We start from the raw sequence: 15694 nt of genomic DNA, 5'->3' as shown, positions 1-15694 counted from the left end.
TCAGGCGTGTTAAACACTACTCGACCATCAATGACTATGAATAAATGTTTCCCCTAAAAACCTCACAGGGCATACATTGACTTAAAATATGGTAGTCTTTACTGTATTTCACATTAGCATCACATTTGCAAATGTGCTTTTTTATTCCAGGCGACGTGCTTTTAGCCACGGCGTTCTTGTCTTACTCTGGTCCCTTCAACCAGGAGTTTCGTAATCTCCTGCTGAGCGATTGGCAGAACGAACTGCAGCAGCGTCAAATCCCATTTGGCAACAATCTCAATCTGACTGAGCTGCTCATTGATGCCCCCACTGTCAGTGAGTGGAATCTACAGGTCAGTAATCAGAAGGGATGTGGTTGTCACTTTGAATAGGCATAAACCAGCCTAAAGTCTTCGTTTTTTACTTGGGCGCAATTTAGAGACATACGGGCAAAAAAAAAAGATATGCCATTCTTAATGCGAATATGCATTTTTGAGGAGGAAAATGTGTGTCACTTATTCTTTGTTTTTACAGGGTCTCCCTAATGATGACCTGTCCATTCAGAATGGCATCATTATCACCAAAGCTGCTCGCTTCCCTCTCCTCATTGACCCACAAACACAGGGAAAAATTTGGATCAAGAACAAAGAGGCCAGGAACGAACTGCAGGTTTGTTTGGGATCTTTTTTTTTTGTGCGTGATGCTACAATTTTATTAATTTAACCTTGGTTCAATGTTAATAATGATGATCTAAACAAATGGAAACATTTAAATTTACCTTAGAAAAATTACAAAAATGTTCAACCACATTTATAGAGTTCCAATGCGCCCTGGAAAATGAGATAAATAGATTGATGGGTAGCTAGACACTGTAGATCGAGTTGGAAGGGGATTCAAATGGCCCCATTTGTCGCAGTTTACCTGACACATGAAATGGGACAAATTGCCAGACAGCAATAGAGTGTTGAATTTTTTAAGATGTGTTTTGTGGCAATTCCAACTTTGACCACAGCGTCAGTTGCTATGTTGATTGGGGCTTTCCATCATTTTCAGCAGACAGCATTTCAAAATTATTAACCCCCCGTCCCCCATTCCACCCAGGAATGGGGCCATATGAATCCCTTCCCTATTTTAGGCAGAAAGACAGACTTGTGAACGAATGCAAAGGGGTTGAATTTTTTGCGCATGCATGTCTGTTGTCACCTTATCTTCTATATATTTTATCCTATAAGGCCCAGTGCTTTCAACTGACGTTGTTGTTAGATAAAGCATTTTTTCATACCCCGTAGTGTTGCGACTTGCTAGTATTAGTGAGACGCGATATATCTCTAATTTCAAAAGAGCTGGAGCGTCGAGATAGTTACAGGTAAAAAGGAAATGTGCCACGTTTCACTCAGTATTTTACACCTGTTTTAATGTCTGAAAATATAAACAAAAAAATAAGAAGTGCATACATTTTTACATACAATACATTTTTGACAGATGCAAAGTGTAAAGACCTGTGCAGTAAAATGAGACAGAACAAACAAACAGTGGTCAAGAGAAAAAAAGAGAAAAAAGAAAGTTGAGTTGGAAAATGCCTGAATGAATATTGTAACTCTTGTTTGTCACACTAATAAAGTGCTATGCTGTAATCTGTTTGCATTATCTATAATAGTCGTCTTCAAACTGTGGTACGTGTACCACTAGTGGTACGTGGGCTCCATCTAGCGGTATGCAAAAGAGTGACTTGATTAAAGTACAGCGTTTTATTTTGCGATATTCAAACACAAATTTACTGTCTACGGATGTTCTCATTCAGTATTACTGTTCAAACTTTGTGTAATATTAAAGTGGCAAAAAACTTTAAATATACTTGTTAGATAAAACCTTTCTTTTATTTTTATTGAAAACTTAGGCCTACTATGTTACTGTATTTTATTGTTGATCATTATAGTGTTAATTGAAAAGAGAGCCAAGCGTTTTCTGAGGTGGTACTTGGGGAAAAACGTTTGAGAACCACGTCCTACACCAATCTAATTCCCTGCCCTTCTCATTCAGCATTTGATGTGCAGTCTATGGGTATAATTCCTTTATGAAAAATAACGATGGCAATTGTCTCTGCGAGGGCTAAAAAATTCCTGAAAGTGAGAACGCTGATTTAGTATTGTAGCCAATGAAAACTAAAGCATCGTAATTACATGTAATTAAATTTAACACCCAGTATTGTTGGTTGCAGGTGTTGAAATTTTTTTTAAAAAGTATTCATATTAACATAATTTCTGGACTATACAGGATATAATCCACACTTACTAAAGTAAAATATATTTTTTCTATATATGAGCCGCACCGTACTATAAACCGCAGATATATACTAGGGCTGTGAATCTTTGGGTGTCCCACGATTCGATTCAATATCGATTCTTGGGGTCACGATTCGATTCAAAATCGATTTTTTTTTCAATTCAACACGATTCTCGATTCAAAAACGATTTTTTTCCCGATTCAAAACGTTTCTCTATTCATTCAATACACAGGATTTCAGCAGGATCTACCCCGGTCTGCTGACATGCAAGCAGAGTACTAGATTTTTGTAAAAAGCTTTTATAATTGTAAAGGACAATGTTTTATCAACTGATTGCAATAATGTAAATTTGTTTTAACTATTAAATGAACCAAAAATATGACTTATTTTATCTTTGTGAAAATATTGGACACAGTGTGTTGTCAAGCTTATGAGATGCGATGCAAGTGTAAGCCACTGTGACACTATTGTTCTTTTTTATTTTTTATTTTTTTATAAATGTCTAATGATAATGTCAATGAGGGATTTTTAATCACTGCTATGTTGAAATTGTAACTAATATTGATACTGTTGTGATAATATTCATTTTTGTTTCACTACTTTTGGTTTGTTCTGTGTCGCGTTTGTGTCTCCTCTCAATTGCTCTGTTTATTGCAGTTCTGAGTGTTGCTGGGTCGGGTTTGGTTTTGGAATTGGATTACATTGTTATGATATTGCTGTGTATTGTTTTGTTGGATTGATTAATTAAAAAAAAATAAAAATACAGTACATTAAAAAATAAATAAATACATAGATTTTTTAAAAATGAGATTTGATTCTGAATCGCACAACGTGAGAATCGCGATTCGAATTCGAATCGATTCTGAATCGCACAACGTGAGAATCGCGATTCGAATTCGAATCGATTTTTTCCCACACCCCTAATATATACGTTGTGAAATGAGATATTTACACAGAAATATTTTGTGTTTATTTATTTACATATCTTAATTGTTACCAAATGGTGTCTGTAACACAACAGTAAAACGGCTTGTCAAACAAAACAGAAGTCATCGCCATGGACCCACTAGCTGCGGAAGCTAGCGCTCTAGTCAGCTTAACAGACTCAATAACTCCACTGTGACGTTTTGGTGAAATTAGTAGAGTAATTTGTGAAACTGAAACAAGACAAAAATAATGCCAATGTAAATTATTAATATAAACAGAAACACTTGCAAATGTTGTAGCATATCAGCTAATGGTAATGATGCTAGCTTCACTACATGACGATAGCACATACAAATATGCATGAAAACACTTCTACAGACATCACACATGGGACGGTTTAGGAAGTATGAATTGTTTTACTCAAATTGTGAAACTTACAAACATTGCTTGGAGGGATGAATGAAGAATCCTTTTTGGCATTAACGCTAGGGGCTGTTTTCCTTCCGGTTTTAGGCATTTTCAACCCGCAAAACTGCAGTAAGCAAACTCCTCCAAAAGATGGCGCAGTTGCACAAACAATAACACACCATTTCAGTTTAATGAAAACTATTGAGTGCAAAATAATTATGGTCATTAGCAAAAAAAAATCCATAAATTATCTGCACCGTTTTATAAGACTCAGGGTGCAAAGTGTTGGAAAAAAGTAACAGCTGATAGTCCGGAAATTACAGTAATCAAGAAAAAATGCAAAAGTTATTGGCTTTCAGCACATTTAGTCATCATGTTGGTGAAGTGTGCACTGGTTTGAACACAGAAGTTGCATTCTATGTTGCATGACACACGACCAAAACACTACTGATTTTCATCCACTTTTGTTCAGTTGTTGTTTTGTTCCAAAAGCTGTGACTGAAATGTAATTATATTAAGGGCCTGATCTACCAAAGGTTTACATGTATTAAAACATATACAAACTTGATGGCACGCGTAAAGCTGATTTACTAAGCTTGAACGCAGAGGATTGTGTCTCTTAAATGAGCAAAATAAGGAGTGCAATCCATTTACCGTGTCTGTCTTCATGACTATGCATAATATATGCTGATTATCAGAACACCCTCAATACTGGGAGGAGAAAGTGCAAATATGTTATTTAGCACATGCAGTGTCATTTATCAAGACTAAAATTTCACACTCGCAGTTCGTGCACGGCCATTAATAGTACACACAATTTTATAGTTTGCAGATGTCGTTTAGCATAGGGTATTTTGATTTGATTTTGATAAGTCTTGATGATATTGTCTTCATGTTGATATTGGGATATTTAGAATATTTTTAAACATTTCATTTCTATGACGGGGTTTTAATACATTATTTGTTTAAGTAAAGGTTCAACATAGACACAGTGAGGCCTCATTAAATTAACATTGTTATCAAAAAAAGTAAAAGGCAGCTTATCTCAAAAAGATATATTTGTGCAGACTGAGGTCAGCCTTTGTACCAAGGGTTACTGCTCAGGTGAAATGGTGATGTATTTACTTAATATGTCCTCATCTTCTTAGATCACTTCATTGAATCACAAGTACTTCAAGAACCACCTGGAGGACAGTTTGTCTCTAGGGCGTCCCCTGTTGATTGAGGATGTAGGGGAGGAATTGGACCCTGCTCTCGATAACGTTCTTGAGAAAAACTTCATTAAAACCGGATCTACTTACAAGGTAAGAACTGGAATCAACCAATGTGGCCTGGTTTTATTGTCATAGGTACAGTATTTACCTTGCCAGTAAAAGCAGTGACCTTGGCTGTTTTTTTAAAAGCTGCAACATATTATTATTCTTTGTTTTCTTATCCATCTAATGGTTTAACATCTGTGGCCAATTATACCAACACAAATATCTAGTAAATAATGCAATATTTTACTGTACGTCTCAATATGTTTGCTGTCTAATTTCCTTTAAAGCCCTACTGGTGTTGGATTCACATATTGGAGAGCTACAAAACATGGTGTGATTGAGTCTCATGTTGTAGCATTTTCTCTTCAAAATGATAATTATAAGGCCTGCTTTGAAAGTGTATTTTATTCATTGCATGAAATACAAAAAAAACAATGCATGACAATAAAAGAGGCCAAACGGGTTTGTGGGATAAATAAATTGGTTTCCAAAAACATTTGACACACTCACTCAAATGTTTACATAACATAAACAGAGTTGACCTTTCTTTGTTTAGAAAACCTTAAACTTGAATTACTCTCCTGTTTATTTCAGTGAGAGATTGATGAATGTTTTCCTCGCAATTCCTCAAACATAGGTTCACCTCCAGAAACCTGTCCATACCACTATAAGACTTTCAATGCACATGTCTGCTTGCAGCCTATCCTCTGTCATTATTACATCTCTGGCTTTGGCTGATCTTTTTTATTCACTGCAACATGACTCCCCGGTTACGCACACAATACTAACATGCCATGCACATATTGAATACACCATACAACAGACTCGCTGCTTAAGGAGCAAAAGGAAAAACTGCATGAAATCTAGCAAACACTTTTAGCTATTAATCTCTTAGTGAGCTAATTAAATACACGATTAATGGTGTCTGTGCTTGCCTGTGCTCTCCCCTTCCATCCTTTCATAAAAAGTCTTAATTTCTATTAATATCCTGGCTCGACTAGGATGGAAAGGTGTCTGTGACCGACGGCTCCAGGGACAAACAGGCAGGTGGATAATTAGAAGTTATACTTCCATGAATAATTAAATGCTGTTTAGAGCAAATATACTCACATGCACACACTTATTGAATGTACATGCACACAACATGCCTTTGAGCAGCTGCAAACAGGACACCTTCATCCTGCTGGACAGTTTAATTGTTAATTTAGACTTGTGGCCTGGAGAAGCATGACCGTCATGACAAATGTGACAGTGTTTTATTCTATATCGGTTGTTATCTTCTAAACTGAAGTCCATTAAGTTCACCTGGGTTGTTTTCTGTCTGCATGTGTAGTTATTTTCTACTTATGTGCTTTAATTCTAATAACTGTAGATCTCTGTACTTTTAGGCTACAAACAAACCCTCCTCAATTTTGTTGTGTTATCTCACAGTAGTTTGCAATGAACCGACAGCTAAATAGTTCAACACTACCAGTAAATACAAGCAATCACCATTCATGGAAAGTGTGACCATACATTAAGCAAATAAATGTGATTTATGATTAAGTGTATTTGTGGCTGGCTATGATACATAAATACATGGTTACTTTGGAGTCAAATACACTAGAACCTCTAATGTTAAATTTGTTCCCCAAATATTTGAAGCCAAATCAATATTTTCTGAAAAAAATGGTTTGCTGTGCTTTGTGACTTTTGTATGGTACTAGTGACTGCAAATAGGGAAAAGTGTGATGATAACCACAAAACCAGAAATGGTTAAAGGGACCCATAATGAATTTCGTATTTTCTGACTTGTACATGTTGTTACAATGTTGGATACTTGTGGTAAACAATGCAAAAGTATAAAAGCATAAGGTTCATGCATGTCGTGAGCTTTCACAGTTTTGGATGCCTCTGTTTGTGGGGCTTGGCAGTCTGACTACGTTGTGACATCATAGTGAGGTGGATGCATTTTAGAAATGATGGGCCTGATCTACTAAAATATTTGCATGTGCTAAAACACATGCAAACTTGATACCACACGCAAAACTCATCTACTAAATGTGTGCATAAGGAATCACGTCTCTTTATTGAGCGTCCATGTATATGCAAAACATATGCTGATCATTAGAACGCCCGCAATATTGGGAGGAGAAGTTGGAAATATAATTGTTTTGCATATGCTGTTCAATTAATCAGGAATACAACTCAACTGCGAACGCTATTTTACGTCTTTATTCAGCACGTCTGAAAAGTATGTGCAAACAGTTACACACAAAGCTGTGAGAAAGGAGGATATTCATCATCGGCGGTCACTCGTGGTCGAGTATGACTGTCCTCCTTCCTGGTCCTTGTGGGTCTTCAGGTGGGCGTAGAGGCCGATTCTGGACCCGATTATTCTGGGGCAATGTGGGCAAGGGAATGTAGTGGTGGTGGGTTTGGGTTGGGCCTGTTTGGTGGATGCTCTCTCCTTTCTTAGTCTGCGCTTGTCTTGTGCAGCATGGCGGAGGTCGTCATTATATTGCGCGGCACCCTCACGGACAAGGTTTCTCCACATCGTCCTGTCTGTTGCCTTGACTTCCCAAGACTTAAGGTCTATGCGACACTTTGTCAGGTTTGCCTTTATGTTATCCTTAAATCTCTTCTTTTGACCTCCCGGGGCCCGTTTCCCTTCAACAAGCTGGGAATAAAGGACTTGTTTTGGGAGGCGAGAGTCAGGCATGCGGACTACATGGCCCGTCCATCTGAGTTGGTTTTGGGCAATCGTGGCAATGATGGTGGGCAAGCCAGCCTCCTCCAGGATGCTGGTGTTTGTGCGTCGGTCCTCCCAGCTGATCCTCAGAATTTTCCTGAGACATCTATGATAGTAGGTCTCGAGTGCCTTTAAATGCCTGCTGTAGGTGGTCCAGGCTTCTGACCCATATTGCACAGCAGCTTTGTCCTGCATATGCTTGTCAACATATATGGACTGTCAAAAATGCAAATATCAGACATATTGTCTATACAGCAATATTATTTTATAATTGTACAGCTGTTGGGTGACTTATGGGGTTGATTAAAACACATTTAATTGACACGTTTTTTTGTCTGCTGGTGGTTTTTCAATGTTAGTTTTTTTTATATAGAATACATGATTATTAATAACGTATCCACTATGTGAAAAAAACTTCTCCCAATATGCATTTTTTTGTATATTTCTTTCACATACGCAGTCAATGCTGCAGCCTCTCCCATTCATGTAGATGCATTGCAGGACTGCTTCTAAAATGCCCATAGAAAAGTTGTCCATGTCTGCTACTTATTTGAAAACATAGCAAAACTCCACAGGTAGGAGCATGATAACATAATTATGCAGTAAATGATTGAGTGCCTCTGTGGTGAAGCCCCGTTTAGTACGTGCAAAAACCTAATTTAAATAAGATGGTCTGCACCATGGGCAGCACGGTGGAAGAGGGGTTAGTGCATCTCCCTCACAATACAAAGGTACTGAGTAGTCTGGGGTTCAATCCCGGGCTCGGGATCTTTCTGTGTGGAGTTTGCATGTTCTCCCCGTGACTGCGTGGGTTCCCTCCGGGTACTCCGGCTTCCTCCTACCTCCAAAGACATGCACCTGGGGATAGGTTGATTGGCAACACTAAATTGGCCCTAGTGTTTGAATGTGAGTGTGAATGTTGTCTGTCTATCTGTGTTGGCCCTGCGATGAGGTGGCGACTTGTCCAGGGTGTACCCCGCCTTCCGCCCGATTGTAGCTGAGATAGGCTCCAGCGCCCCCCGCTACCCGAAAGGGAATAAGCGGTAGAAAATGGATGGGATGGATGGGTCTGCACCATTTCTCATTTGCACACAGTCGTAGTAGATCACACTCAACATGCCCACTAATAGTACCCATTAGTAGATCAGGCCCCAAGTAAAGCTCTCAGTCAGGCTAGGAGAAAACACACAACAAAGTTAGGATCAAGTATTATTTTCATCTAATCTCGGCATGAGCATAAGAACACTGACATATAGCATGCAGTGACATAATTGCTGGTAAAAGCAACTTTTTATATGCACTCTCTGAATCGCTCGGTGCGTGTGCAGGTGTACCTAATGTTGTGACCAGGCCAATATATATAATGTTTATAAAATTTACATTTTACCGTGTCAGAAAAAAAAATATTGGTGACTACTTCAATGTATATAGTTAAACTGTGTACATTTTCAAAAAATACATTCTGATACTTTTAGAGAGGTTGGGGCGTGGTTTAATTTCCAATCTTGAAACGCTTGCAGAATCGAACATCTTGCAGACAGACTCAAAAAACGGTTTACAAAAGTGATGCAAATTTAATGTATGCAAAATTTGCACTAAAGTATAAGCAATACATATTATTAGACTACAAGGAAGTAGTTAAATGTAGATTAAAATCATCATAGGTAGAGATGGGATTTGATCCGATTTTTCTGATTCCGATTTCATTTTCGGTTCTGCTTAAGGATTCGGTTCTTTAACCGATTCCTTTTTTGGAAAAACGAGCGCAAAAAGGTGGATTAGCATCAATTTTGTTAAGTTTGGACAAAAAGGCGACATGCAAAATGCCTTACAAAGCAACAGTGAGGTCTTAAGAGATACAGCATAGAAATAAATAACTTATTTTAAATAAATATAAGAAATAAATATTATTCCGTAAAGTTAACAAAATAAAGCATATGTGGAAATGACACAAGAATGTAACATTTAGTAACATTTTCAAAATGTTAAGAATTTTTGTCATCTCCCTACAAATTATATTGGTGAAACTCAAAACATTTGAATATTGTTTAGATTTACAAGGTGAAACTAATATATGACATTGGCTCATAACATGCAATATAAGATATTTCAAGCCTTGATATAATTTTAATGATTATGGCTTACAGCTTATGAAAACATTTAATTGAAAATCTCTGAAAATGTAGATTTTCAAAAACTGTAAGCTATAATCGTCAAAATTGTAATAAAGGACTGACATACAGTACCTCACTTTGCATGCAATGATTTAATATCAACAAGCGGTAGGAAATGGATGGATGGATGGATATTAGTGTCACATTCGAAGTTGAATTGCTGACATGTATGGACTTTTACACGATATTCAAATTGTTTGAGTTTCACCTGTGTAATATTACACAGGTGAAACTCAATGACATGCAACTTTTCTCTAACTCCAACTGAACATTCACCTATCGAAAATCAGGAGTCTCTACTGTGGCAAATGGGTGCTGTGACCACATACTGAGTCACTGCTCGTTGACATTCGCCTATCTTGGACTGAGTGTACACTTCCATGCCGCGGTGAAAGGAAAGGAGTACCGTAGACGAGAACAAGAGCTATTACTTCTCGCCTCGGAACCAGTCAGAATCGGTCTCCCATCATGCTCATCTAAATAAGAAGGCATTCATTTCTATTTCTACGTTACTGCTGCTGGGATGTGATCGGAGCGGTTCAAATGCAATATCCATTTATAGATATTGCATTCTGGGTGTTCAAATGTTCAGCATATTGCTTTTATGTCCTCCTTTTGATGAAATAGCAACCCTGCATTTATTACAAGTTGCGCTGTTAGGGATGGGCACCAAATCCTGTACTTTTTTCGCACCAACCAAATCCCCCCGGTCCTACCGGGCACCGATTCACGTAAAATCCAATGCCATGGTACCTGGGTTGGACGTGACGTACCATCCAGCAGCAGAGTTAGCCGGCTCTAACTAGGGATGTACCGATAAACGGTAACAATTAAAGCTGCAGTAAAACTTTTGACTGTAAGTATTACAATTTTAAATTAGGTTGATGGACATACCATGATTAAAAATTGAACTTTGATTAACTCATGTCTGACTGGCACTAGCTCAGTATATCAAATGCAAACATGAAAATAAGAGACATTACCGTCCTTCCCCAATTAGAAACAACATACCTCAATCTAAACTTAAATAAACACATTGTTGTCTGAGTGACTAAGATTTTCAATTGTACACAATGAACCGACAAACTGTGCTGTCATGGCACAGAATGATCGATCGGAGAAATGCGAAACGGAGGTACCTTTATGGTGCGTTCAATTCTGCTGAAAAGAGTAGTACAACCAAAGAGAAGAAAGCCCACCAGAACAATAATACATTTTATTTGTAACATACTTTTCAATTAAATACATCTTAAACTGCTAAAGTACAAACCAATATTAAAAAAAATAAAAGTTTAGCCATCAAAACAGATAAAATACTAGGACTCAAACACTATCAGTAAAACATAAACACAACACATGCAAAATAGTGGATTTTAACAGTATGTGTATTTAAGTTATTTAAAAACAATATAACAATTTCAGTGTGTGTGTATAAGTACTTTTTTAAAATCAATATTGCGATTATAATAATGATGCTAATTTTGGTCACAATAACCGTAATACACATTTTCATATCGTTACATCCTTAATACTAACAAAATAGTGGATTTTATAACAGTATATGTATTTAAGTTATTTAAAAACAATATAAACATTTCAGTGTGTGTGTATAAGTACTTTTTTTAAAACAATATTGCGATTATAATAACGGTGCTAATTTTGGTCACAATAACCGTAATACAAATTTTCATATCGTTACATCCCTAATACTAACACATGGCCATCACTCCAGCACTGAGAGTGGACTCGGCCAAAGTGCCTTAGGTAATGTTGCAATATTCAATGCCAACAAAGAAACTGACTCAGAAATGTAATAATAAAACATTATATTGCAAATGGACAGAAGTAAATAAATTAATAAAAATAAAACAAAAAAAAAATTAGATTTTATTACTAAAAACAATGTATAGTAACACACACAAAAATACCAACAATTAGTACCGTTGAGTACCGGTATCGATTTCCAGGTACTGGGAATCGGTACCGTATTGGGTCCAATGTGAAATATATCCCTCCCTAAGCTCTGTTGCAATCTTTTCTTGTAAAATGTAGCCAAAGTTTGAAATGTTCAAGCCGCCTGGGCGCCATGTTGCTGTCTGACATCACTATGTACATTGCTTAATGACATACTTGCCAACCCTCCTGAATTTTCCGGGAGACTCCCGAATTTCAGTGCCTCTCCCGAAAATCTCCTGGGACAACCATTCTCCCGAATTTCTCCCGATTTCCAGCCGGACAACTATATTGTGGGCGTGCCTTAAAGACACTGCCTTTAGCGTCGTCTCTCACCTGAAAAGGAGACTATTATATATTTCTCCGTTATCCATAGGTTTATCTATAACCCATAAAGTAGGCAGGCACGGAGCAATTTCTCAGTGTGTGTTTATACTAGCCGGCAGGGGCGCCGAAAAGGGGGGGTTAAAGGAGACGGATTCTAGGGGCCCATGATGGAGGGGGGCCCAGAGAGGCCCCTAATGATGATAAAATTATAATACAGGGGGCCCTGTAAAGATTATTTTCATGGGGCCCAAAATCCCTAGCGGCGCCCCTGCCAGCCGGCACGTTAATACACTGACACACAACATCCGGATTCCCATCATGCATTGCTTCAAAACTACGGCAAGTAGTAATGTCCAACATTTCTAGCCGGACAATCAATATTGGGGGCGTGCCTTAAAGGCACTGCCTTTAGCGTCCTCTCACCTGAAAAGGAGACTATTACATGTGTCTCCGTTATCCATCAATTTATCTACAACCCATAACACGGTGACCGAATGGATAAGGTCACTCATGAACGGTCAGAGAAGCACAAGGCGGCGGCAACGCAGTGTTATGGGCCACCTTGCAAGCAACATCCCGTTCTAATTTGCGGATGTTTTCCACAAATCCGTGAAGCATATGTTCCCGGATTCATAGATCGCTCGCCAGTACTCAAATGGCAGAACAAAGGCTACTCAAATAGTGAAGGGTAAGTGTTATTTTTTTTTAAGTAAGCAGCAAGTACAGTACAGTTTAGTTTGTATTTTATGTATATATATATATTTATATATATATATATATATATATATATATATATATATATATATATATATATATATATATATATATATATATATATATATATATATATATATATATACTGTATATTTATGTATAAGAAATACTTTTATTTCAGTAAATTCTAGCTATAAATATACTCCTCCCCCCTTAACCTCGCCCCCCACCCCCCAATCTCCCGAATTCGGAGGTCTCAAGGTTGGCAAGTATGCTTAATGACATCATGCCCGCCTGCAGGAATCGTTAAGGGAATCGTTTGAAAATTTGACAGGCAATTACAAATAATTAATACACTGGGAACCGTTTCTGAACAAGAACCGGTTTTCAATTCCAATCTCTAATCATATGTCCACTTTATTTCAATCCACATTTTTCGTTACCGTTAATTACATATAAAATACACACACATCAATTTATCAAGCAAATGTTGAACCTTTTATGACATTTTGACGCAGTAGTATGCTGTTGTGGATGTTGTAAAGCAGTAAATCATCTGCTTTTCTGCAGGTGAAAATTGGGGACAAAGAGGTGGACGTCATGAAGGGCTTCAGACTGTATGTGACCACCAAGATGCCTAATCCAGCATACACACCTGAGATCAGCGCCCGCACCTCCATTATTGACTTCACTGTAACGATCGGAGGACTAGAGGACCAGCTTCTGGGCCGAGTCATCCTTAAAGAAAAACAGGTGGCTAATTTTAACATTTCTATGATATGCTTTGTAAATTTGTTGTATTGGGTTTATTACTTATTTAGTAAGATTGCGTCTTTTGAGCAAAATAGGGTGCACAATCCATTTAGCGCACGGGTGCCCTTTTTCAGCAGGCGAGCTTCTTATCAAATGACCAAGTTGAGGTGAAATATATACCGTATTTTTCTGACTATAAGTCACAGTTTTTTTCATAGTTTGGCCGGGGGTGCGACTTATACTCAGGAGCGACTTATGTGTGAAATTATTAACACACTACCGTAAAATATCAAATAATATTATTTAGCTCATTCACGTAAGAGACTAGACGTATAAGATTTCATCGGATTTAGCGATTAGGAGTGACAGATTGTTTGGTAAACGTATAGCATGTTCTATATGTTATAGTTATTTGAATGACTCTTACCATAATATGTTACGTTAACATACCAGGCACTTTCTCAGTTGGTTATTTATGCCTCATATAACGTACACTTATTCAGCCTGTCGTTCACTATTCTGGCGAAGTTGGTAGAGTGGCTGTGCCAGCAATCGGAGTGTTGCTGGTTACTGGGGTTCAATTCCCACCTTCTACCTTCCTAGTCACGTCCGTTGTGTCCTTGGGCAAGACACTTCACCCTTTGCCTCTGATGGCTGCTGGTAAGCGCCTTGCATGGCAGCTCCCGCCATCAGTGTGTGAATGTGTGTGTGAATGGGTGAATGTGGAAATACTGTCAAAGCGCTTTGAGTACCTTGAAGGTAGAAAAGCGCTATACAAGTATAACCCATTTATCATTTATCATTTATTTATTTATTTTAAATTGCCTTTCAAATGTCTATTCTTGGTGTTGGGTTTTATTAAATACATTTCCCCAAAAAATGCGACTTATACTCCAGTGCGACTTATATGTTTTTTTCCTTGTTTATTATGCATTTTCGGCCGGTGCGACTTATACTCTGGAGCGACTTATAGTCCGAAAAATACGGTACATAAAATCAGGGATGTGAATATTCGATTACATATTTCTTGATTTAAAACAATTCTTGATTCAAAACACATACTTTTAAATAACATTGGGTGCCAATTCTATGACTAAGTACATACCTCTATAACATAGATAAACAGCTGTGATAAAATTCTATATTACTTAAAAGTAAACTGGTATTGTTTGCTTTAAGTGTCTGCATTAAGTGAACTCCAGCATATTAGGATACCCCCCAAATGATACCCCCCAAATAGTGAGAACAGAATTAGGAGCAGCACAGCAGGGGCCCTGCACATCAAAACATTTTTGGTGATAGAGTAAAACTACTGAGAGTTGAAACAGTTAGCCTACTTGTTCATTCATTTAATGTCTGTAACATTACCTTTGACAGGCGTTAGCTGTCATCTAGTCAAGTCAAGTCGCCAGTTGATTATAGAGCAACAGTGACTTTCCTACTGTCGGACAGTGCTACAGTATGCACCCATAGAGAGGCTGCATTGAATTGTATTCTAATTCAATCTATATCTACTCAGTAATCAACAATTACTGAATAAATACCAACGTCAAATGCTCAAAATGATTAATTATGAGCATCTGATGAAGGTCAGTTATGTTATCATGATGCGTTCAATCAGTGGCGTGCGGTGAGGTTAATGTCAGGTGAGGCACTGCATCATCACAGTCAGATTTACAAACATATGAACCCTAAATAGTATCTTATTCACCATGTGATTGGCAGAGTTAACGGGTTATGTTTAAAAGCTTATACCAGCATTCTTTACACAACTGTAGCACACAAAAAAGCACATTTAATAAAAAAAACATTATTATGGTCTTACCTTTCTTGCTGGACAGCCTTTGCGTGTGTACCACGCCGTTTGAAAAGAACGGGTCTTCTGTCCCGAAGTCAAAAGCAAACCTTTTAGCTCCGGCGTTGGTATACCTTTAATTATTACCTCCTGCTTCGATTGAAAGTCCAGTTTAGAAAACGGTTTTATTTTACATATGTAATCCTCCATGTTTTTAATAAAAGTCCAGGCTAGAGCAAATAAACTACGGAGCCCCTAAAGGGACATGGGAATTTTTTTTTTTTTAGACATGTATCTCGTGGCCACGAGAAAGTATCTCGTGGCCACGAGAAAGTATCTCGTGGCCACGAGAAACTTTCTCGTGGCCACGAGAAACTTTTTATAAAAAAA

The 15694-nt window shown here is 37.7% G+C and overlaps 1 protein-coding gene across 1 annotated transcript in view; it reads left to right on the top strand.

Annotated features, from left to right (window-relative positions):
• dnah5 (dynein, axonemal, heavy chain 5) overlaps positions 1 to 15694 on the top strand; it is a 251509-nt gene that overhangs the window by 143541 nt on the left and 92274 nt on the right. Inside the window, exons 71-74 of the mRNA XM_062062242.1 lie at positions 151 to 332; positions 514 to 648; positions 4747 to 4902; positions 13327 to 13509. Of these exons, the coding sequence (XP_061918226.1) occupies positions 151 to 332; positions 514 to 648; positions 4747 to 4902; positions 13327 to 13509 (656 nt within the window). The remainder of the gene's footprint in view (positions 1 to 150; positions 333 to 513; positions 649 to 4746; positions 4903 to 13326; positions 13510 to 15694) is intronic.

This window comes from Entelurus aequoreus, linkage group LG11 (genome assembly GCF_033978785.1).
Source record: "Entelurus aequoreus isolate RoL-2023_Sb linkage group LG11, RoL_Eaeq_v1.1, whole genome shotgun sequence".
NCBI classification, from domain to species: Eukaryota; Metazoa; Chordata; class Actinopteri; order Syngnathiformes; family Syngnathidae; genus Entelurus; species Entelurus aequoreus.
This window is presented reverse-complemented; position numbering and strand designations above follow the sequence as displayed.